At 37.4% G+C, this 8,633-nt stretch overlaps 1 protein-coding gene across 1 annotated transcript in view; it reads left to right on the plus strand.

The window, feature by feature from the left end:
* Window positions 1-7,435, plus strand: part of ankmy2a (ankyrin repeat and MYND domain containing 2a) — an 80,881-nt gene extending 73,446 nt beyond the window's left edge. Inside the window, exons 6-10 of the mRNA XM_070881007.1 lie at window positions 926-1,140; window positions 1,729-1,864; window positions 2,860-2,988; window positions 3,564-3,681; window positions 4,505-7,435. Of these exons, the coding sequence (XP_070737108.1) occupies window positions 926-1,140; window positions 1,729-1,864; window positions 2,860-2,988; window positions 3,564-3,681; window positions 4,505-4,722 (816 nt within the window). The 3' untranslated portion in view covers window positions 4,723-7,435. The remainder of the gene's footprint in view (window positions 1-925; window positions 1,141-1,728; window positions 1,865-2,859; window positions 2,989-3,563; window positions 3,682-4,504) is intronic.
* Window positions 7,436-8,633: the final 1,198 nt, after the last annotated feature.

Raw genomic sequence — 8,633 nt, forward strand, 5'->3', positions numbered from 1 at the left:
GTTTTCGCTGCGTAAACTTGCAAAACAGGCATAAGTGGCCGGACACGCCCCCTTCTGAAAAAAAAATCTGTTCTAAAATGAAACTGTTCTAACTCACTAGAACTGGAGCAAACTAAATGCCAAGAATTGCAATTTCTAAGATACTCCATTCTAAACTAGTTGCTCCAAAATAATAGGAGCAACTCAGGCCGAAACTTGACCCCATAATGAGGGTATCTAGTACATCTTCAGTGGAAAATATTTGGTACAAATGTAATTGTTAATTCTGCAATACACTATTCATTTTACCCACAAAGTTTCTAAGTTCTGGTTCACACGAGGCTCTGGCCTGCCAATGGAAATTGTTTTGCTGCCGTGAGCTTTGAATATAAGTACTGGAAGAGAACCCCAAATTTTAAAAATTACTGGAATACAGGCTTAATTTTGAGATGTTTTGTGAGATTCTCTTTTAAATTTAATTTCAATATCTTATGTACCTCCAAAATGATGACCTGTTTCTAAAGATTCAAAAGTTTTTTTGCACACCATGCTGACAGTAGTTCAGGCTAAAGCCACAATTTTTTTAATGTAAAGTGCAAGTTTATACAGAAGTAACAGAAACCAGCAAACAATAGCAATGCAGTATTTATTTTACACCAGTACTGCTAAATAATTTTCGGAAACTAAATTGAGTTTCCAAGTTCTTGGATCTTTTTGATTTTTTTAAGAATCCTGATATCTGTATTTGAATGCATTATCACTGGTGGAAGAAATTTTATTGATTGCAAATATATTGTGGTGTGGATAGTTTTGACTTCGAATCCTGAACAACTTGTGCTTACACAGACTATCGTGTCACTTCCAAAGTGATAACCTAGACTCCGATTCTGAGTTCCTTGTACACTGAAGAAGTGAATTATTTTTATTATCTGGTGTTACTCTGTAGATTGTGCTCATGGTTAAGGAGAATCCTTTACTGGGAGATGTTGAGGCACTGGGCAAGTGCTACAGAGTGCTGGACCTTGTAATTGAAAAGTGTATGAAACAGAGGGAAATCAATGAAGTACTGGCCATGAAGATGCACTACCTCAGCTACATCTTCCAGAAGTGTACCAGTTTCTTAAAGGAACATGAAGATAAACTTGACGGACTTATTAAAAGGTAAACAACTGTTTGGGACTAATCTAATATAAAAAGGAAGTCTTGCCCAGTACGCTAGTTAATAGTAATGAGATTGTGTATATTAACAGTTTTTTAAAAACTTAGTACACCCCTCTTCAGCGAGACATTCTGCAGAGATTCCTGCATTGCTCACTTTCAACCAAGGGACTTTAGTAACTCTTGTTAAATTGTAGTGCTTCTGTGTTGTAAAATTGAAATGTTATCAAATTGTGTCGTGATACAAAAATTGATTTGTATATCATGCAGAAATGTATACTTTTCTATTTTGTGAAACCATATGGTGTAGTCAATGATGTAGTTCTGGTTTCAAAAATGATGAATACTATGGACTGGGGGCTATGCAGCTTATTTGGATTTATGGTAACATGCCAATTATAAACCTCTTTGGATCTTCCGACTGAAATAATACTTGCTGATAAAAGTCCTTCATGGAATTTATATCCTAACCAAAAGCATAGCCCCTGATAACATTATAGCAAAAGTATGTTTTGCTATTAACATAACTATAGATATGTTAAAGGTTTTATGCAGACTGCATACATTTTTGTTTGTTGCTGCTTTGCACAGCTTGTTAAAAGGACGCGATACTGATGGTTTCCCATATTACCAAGAGAAATTTGTAAGAGAATGTATCCGGAAGTTTCCATGGTGTGAAGCCACACTTCTGCAACAGCTTGTGAGAACCATTGCTCCAGTTGAGATGGTAAGGTATTTTGGCATTGTTTAATCTTTTTTTTTTAAAGTATTGCTAAGAGGTATTTTATATGAACACTGACAACTTCACAACTTTTTTCTTAAGAAACATTAGTTGAAATTATGTTGGGGATGATGGCCATTCTAATTGTGCACCACTAAACTGAATGTTGATGGACTGTTCAACTGTAGTGAGGTCAGGGGAAATTACATTTGAGCCTGTTCTCTATCTACACATGTATGCATTTACACAGGGCTCACTGGATAGCAGTCAGTCGCATCATGGCCACCTTGTCATCTGGTTGAGATCAGCTAGTTGAGCTCAGACTAACCATCAAACACAGAACCACTTTGTTCTGTAATAGTTTTGTTCCGCATTGCAGCAAGTTTATGGCGACCTTATACTTTTGTTGTAAGCTTGAAAGAGATTTCCAATTAATGAAGCTGCTCCTGATTACAAAAAATAATTAAGACCTAATTTGAGTTTGTGATTTTTATGTAGTCATTTACCTTCACCTTCCTTTGCCCCACCCCCACCAAAAAAGTTAGATAAAAAATTAACAATCTTTCAAGCTTTTTTTTCAAGTAAATAGTTTTTAAAGTGTTAACCAATTATTTGTTTTGAAATACTTGCAGTAATGCAATTTACAATGGCATTGGATAGTTTTTGTAATCTGAATTACCATCAGTATCACATTGTATATTCTACAATTCTAATGAATGAGCCCTTGAACAGTAACCATCAGAAGGTTGAGTTTCAAGTCAAAGATCAAGTATGCACCAACATAGGTATCAAAATTAGAACTTCTAGGTTTATGATTGGTCTTTGTCCAGTATGTGAAATTGTTGGTACAATGCTTCACTTTTATCTATGTTCTTTGGAATATGGGTATAAATAATATATTCATTATTTCTTTTAAGTATATATTCATTATTGAAATTGCTTCTTCTCTTTGCTTCCTTTCTTCCCCACGCCTGCACACCCAACCATGCATATAAAATCAGGGCAATGATCCAACAGCTTTATCTGTACTGACCCAGACCATAACTGGCCAAGTTGGCTTTTTGGATGCTGAATTTTGCACTGCTTGTGGTGAAAAAGGAGCTGATAAAAGGTGCTCAATCTGCAAAATGGTAAGAACATTTGGATCAGATAATAAGGAAATATTTAGTACAAGACCTGCAAAGAGACAAATGTATTAATACAGTTAATTATTCTTCTGGTTATTTAAATTTAATTGAAATACAGGTGCAGCGTCCCAAATCCGGAACCTTCGGGACTGAGGCCGTTCTGGATTTTGGGACGAATCCGGAAACACCCGAGCCCAGGTTCGGGTATTTCCGGATTTCGGAACGTCAGAAAAGTGTGCGGGGTGGGGGGTGCTCGTGAATGAGCTGTTCGGGTCGCCGGGCCCCACCGAAGAGGAGATGTTCAGGCGGGCCGGCGAGGTGAGGCCCGAGATCGGGCAGCGGCGGCACCTCGGTCGGCAGAGTCCGGATTCCGGAACATTTTACGGATTCCGGAAGACCCTGCCACCAATTGGTCCGGAACATTCCGGATTCCAGAACTCCGGATTTTGGATGCTACACCTGTACTACCTCAAGCTCTCTTGCTATCGTCAAATCAGTGACATTCTTAGAATTGTATGTAATCAGCCTGCTAACCTAGCTATCTTTCAATGAAAATATATTTTCTGCTGTTACCTCAGGTGATATATTGTAACCAAAACTGTCAGAAGCTGCACTGGTTCACTCACAAAAAGGTGTGTAAAAAACTGAAAGAGTCGAGAGAGGAACAAGAAGCCAAAGAAAAAATAAAGCAGAACGGTTAGTTTTTGAGCAAGATCGTATTCAGCTGTCTTCTATGGAAAACACACAGCTTTTGTTTTGTGTTTGTTGTACATTTTGTTTAATCCTTCTTGAGACACCTTGGGCCTCTGACAGTGCTGCAATGAAGCCAACTGCTAAGAGACACACGAGGAGTCTGGAGTAACTTTCTCTCTGCATATTTCCTTCCCTGTGGCAAAGGATCTGGACCTCACTGTGTATTAATCCAAACCTTTGTAAAGTGTATGACTATGGTACAAAAAGTCAAAAATCATATGCACTATTTTTGTTCTTCTCTGATCAACTATCCCTGATTATAATCGCTCAAACGTTGGTGGCCGTGCCTTCCGTTGCCTCGGCCCTCAGCTCTGGAATTCCCTGCCTAAATCTCGCGGCCTCTCTACACCACTCTCTTTTAATTCGCTCCTTAAAACCTACCTCTTTGACCAAGCTTTTCGTCATCTGCCCTAATTTCTCCTTATGTGGTTCAGTGTCAAATTTTGTTTTATAACGCTCCTGTGAAACGTCTTGGGGCGTTTCACTACATTAAAGACACTATATAAATACAAGTTGTTGTTGTTGTTGTTGATGGTGATTTTAAATTCCATCACATCACTCCTTAGTGAGGGGTATGTTAACCTTAACCGAACCATGTAAATCTTAATACTTGAATTTACTTTTCAAAAGCTCAAATCACAGTCCGTGCATTCAATCCAACTCTGTTTACTAATTTTTTTTAATTCTGATTGGTGTCCGATTTAATTTTGGAGACCATCTCAAATGCAGCTGGATTAATTAATCCTTTTCTTTACGACTCATATAGCAGGGAAAACACCCACTTCTGAAAACATTGTAGATGAGGCTGAAATTGTCCAAGAACCTACAGAATCCTCCAGCACTCTACTCCGAACCTCTGAAGACAGCCCAAGTTCTGGGGATGTCGGTGCAGGGGCGACAGCAGAAGCTAAAACTCCACAGGAAGAGAGCACCACAGAAGGAGAGTCCAGTCCTCCTGGAACCACGCACACAGCTGAAGAATAAAGTACAGCTAATACAGCACCCTGGCTTTTCTCCAGTTTCTGTAGTGTATGAAACATAATCCAACCTAAATTCATCATCAAGGTCATTGCTCCCACTGCATGGCAGTAGCAGGGGGACTGCATTCTGTTTATCGTGCACTAAAGGAATTAGTTGCTTTGATCATGTATCCTAGCCTGTACCAAAGCCACCTGCTGTCCGAGAGAGAGAGAGAGAGAGAAAGAAAGAAAGCAAGGCAACACTGTATACAAGAGGTCAATAGAATTTGCTTTAGAATGTACTTAATTAATTAACTACATCTGGAACAGATGGACAAATTTACTGCTTAGAGACATCCAAATGGCTGTATCTAAAATCCATTAAGACCAATTAAAATATATTTACTGAAATATATCAAAATATACATTATACGATTTGAAAAAATAGTGAGGTATGACTTACTTTACTGTGATTGCACAGATGGGATCAAAATGAGCCAAACCATCTGCATGGTAAGCATTTTGCCGTGACTAACATTAAAAGTTTCCACGACTAACATTAAAAGTTTCCACGTTCCAGTCCTAGTGAAAATGTTAGTTGGAGCAGTTTTGTTCTATTGTTGATGTTTTCATTACATAGGTTATTTTTTCACAAAAATATGCTTTTCATAACTAGTGTATATTGAAGATCAACAAAATAGATTTTGGAAGTACAATATTCAAATGTATGTTGGTGGTAAATTTGTAATGATTTTTTGATTTTCAGTATCTTCTCTTACCTTTCCCCTCCCCCTGGCCAAAAAATAAAATTACCTGCTTAACTGTTGCATCAGTACAATAAACTTAAATGCCTGACTACAACTGCTACAATCACCTTAATCTATAGAATGCAACTAGAAACTGTGTGGTACTGCAAGAATTGAATCACAAATTCATTATGACCCAATTAAAACCGATTCCTCCACAAAACATTATGCAGGATTTAGGCCAATTTAATAGGAAAACTTTCTAAATGGCTAAATTGAAGCTTGAATTTTATGCAGTATTGTGGGACACCACCAGCAAAATTGTGTGCAATAGTTGCTTTTTTTTCCATTTTTGCTGCATACTTGTATGTTCACCAGTGTGCCTGGTCAAGATTAAATGTAACTTGTTTTTTTCATGTCATATTTTGTGGTCATGATTTAGTGATCATGATTTAATTGCTTAATGATTGCTAAATAAAACTTTGACTATTAATGAACTTATCAGACCTCAACATCCCTGTAAGCATTTTCTGTTGAAATGGAGCCTATTTCAGTTTTTCCTGGGGCAATAAATTAACTTTTTAAGTGCTCCTAATACAAAATAACTGATAATTTAACTTTATTATTTTGTTACTGCTAGATTGTGTTGCATCAGCAACAGTATTGAAGTATTTGTTAAGCATGCAATAGACTGTTATTAGCTGTATAGAGTAACGCAGTAACAATTTATTTTTAAGTCGAGGCTTGATTAACCTCTTAAGGGTGCTGTGGCCTATTTCTAGATCTGCCAGGAGACATGAGGTAGGGGATCTCTGCCCATTTTTCCCTTTCCATTGCAGGCAAATGTATGACTCCCAACCACTCAAAAGAAATTGGTTAATATTTTAGCTGGTAACCTTTCTCACTTAAAGCAACCTATCTTTTAAGATAATAAAACAGAAAATGCTGGAAATCTCAGCGGGTCAGGCAGCACCTGTGGAGAGAAACTATTAACGTTTCAGGTCAGTGACCCTTCGTCAGAACTTCGTTAAGATTCTGTTTGGCTTTATGTGAATTTTCAGTGTTTTCTGTTGTTTTGATGTCATTTTTTCTTGGAATGTCTTGACGTATTTCAAATTTTGAATTCATTATCTACTAGTAGAAAGACCCCAAATAAAGCCAATATTTTATTAAACACTGGAGGCATTGTAACATTCATGCACTGAGCTAACAGAACATTGGATACAATGAAGAAGCTATTTTTGCCATATAATTTACCATATAATTTTGGTTTTAGTTCTGTTCTATGTTTGGTATTTTCAAACAATCTTTGCTGGGTTAACTCTAGAATTAAAATAGCCATTTTTGGTAGGTAGCTGATTATTGTCCTGTCACTTTAATCTTGCTTTGTTGTGTCTGAATATACTGTGGTCTTATTTAAAATGCATCCTATATTTGGCCTGAACATTCACTTTATTGAAGCATCAACACCACACTAGTGTTTTTTATGAGAAAGACAAATGGAATGTATTTGTGATTTAGCTTTCCAGACATGTACCAGTAGTGTAATTTGTATTCTTTGTGTTCCATATTGGGACATCTCCCAGAAATCTGTACTCTTGGTTGACTATAATTTCTGTAACATTTGATTTGTAATTTAAAAACGTGTCTCTTGCTCTGTAGAACTGATTGTTAAACATTTTAGTACTTTTTTTGTGGGGGGCAGTTAAATATAATGGTGTTGAAAGATTTTGTGGAACTTTGATTCCAGAATTTGACTGCTGATCTTGGAATTTAAACTTTGTGGCCTTGCTTTGGTTCAAGATACTCATCTAAAAATTAGTTTCTTGATTTTGTTTCAATCAACTAAGTAAACATAATAAGTATTGTGCACTATCACTGATGTTTCATGTGCAGCAATAATAAAAACATTGCAGAATATTTGAGAACCTATGTTCCTTTTTTTATAATAAAACTTGATGTAAACCATGTTTACTGCATTTGATTTGTGACATGTTAGTGAAATTGTACCTATTGAAAATATTTTTATTTGTCCTGGATATAAGCAAAAAAAATTCTAAACATTAAATCACAAGCTAAATCAATTAAATTGGCTAGTACTTTTATTTTAAAGCAAATGGGGGTAATTTATAAGTGCATTCATAGAATGATGCAGCACAAAAGTAGGCCATTTAGCCCATCGTGCCTGTGTTTGCTCCTTGTGCATGAATCCCAAAAAGTTAGTTTGCAGGTAATCAGGAAGGCGAATGGAATGTTGGTCTTCATTGCGAGAGGGATGGAGTACATCTCTCTCGCAATGAAGGTCCTGCTGCAACTGTACAGGGTATTGGTGAGGCCGCACCTGGAGTACTGCGTGTAGTTTTGGTCACCTTACTTAAGGAAGGATATACTAGCTTTGGAGGGGATACAGAGACGATTCACTAGGCTGATTCCGGAGATGAGAGGGTTACCTTATGATGATAGATTGAGTAGACTGGGTCTTTACTCGTTGGAGTTCAGAAGGATGAGGGGTGATCTTATAGAAACATTCAAAATAATGAAAGGGATAGACAAGATAGAGGCAGAGAGGTTGTTTCCACTGGTCGGGGAGACTAGAACTAGGGGGCACAGCCTCAAAATACGGTGGAGCCAATTTAAAACCGAGTTGAGAGGGAATTTCTTCTCTGACGGTTGTGAATCTGTGGAATTCTCTGCCCAAGGAAGCAGTTGAGGCTAGCTCATTGAATGTATTCAAATCACAGATAGATAGATTTTTAACCATTAAGGGTTACGGGGAGTGGGCGGGTAAGTGGAGCTGAGTCCACGGCCAGATCAGCCATGATCTTGTTGAATGGCGGAGCAGGCTCGAGGGGCTAGATGGTCTACTCCTGTTCCTAATTCTTATGTTCTTATGCTCTTGAAAGAGCTAGCCAATTATTCCCATTTGTCTATGTTTGCCCCATATCCCTGCACATTTTCCCCTTAAAAGTATTTATCCAGTTCCCTTTTGAAAGTTATTATTAAATCTGCTTCCACCACCCTGTCAAGCAGTGCATTCCAGATCACAATAACTCACTGCGCTTTTTAAACAAAAATTAATTCTCATTTTGCCAATTATCTTAAATCTGAGTCCTCTGGTTACTGACCCTTCCACTACTGGAAACCGTTTCTCTTTATTTACTCTTATCAAAACCTTTTATAATTTTGAACA

This window comes from Pristiophorus japonicus, chromosome 5, assembly GCF_044704955.1.
Source record: "Pristiophorus japonicus isolate sPriJap1 chromosome 5, sPriJap1.hap1, whole genome shotgun sequence".
NCBI lineage: Eukaryota > Metazoa > Chordata > Chondrichthyes > Pristiophoridae > Pristiophorus > Pristiophorus japonicus.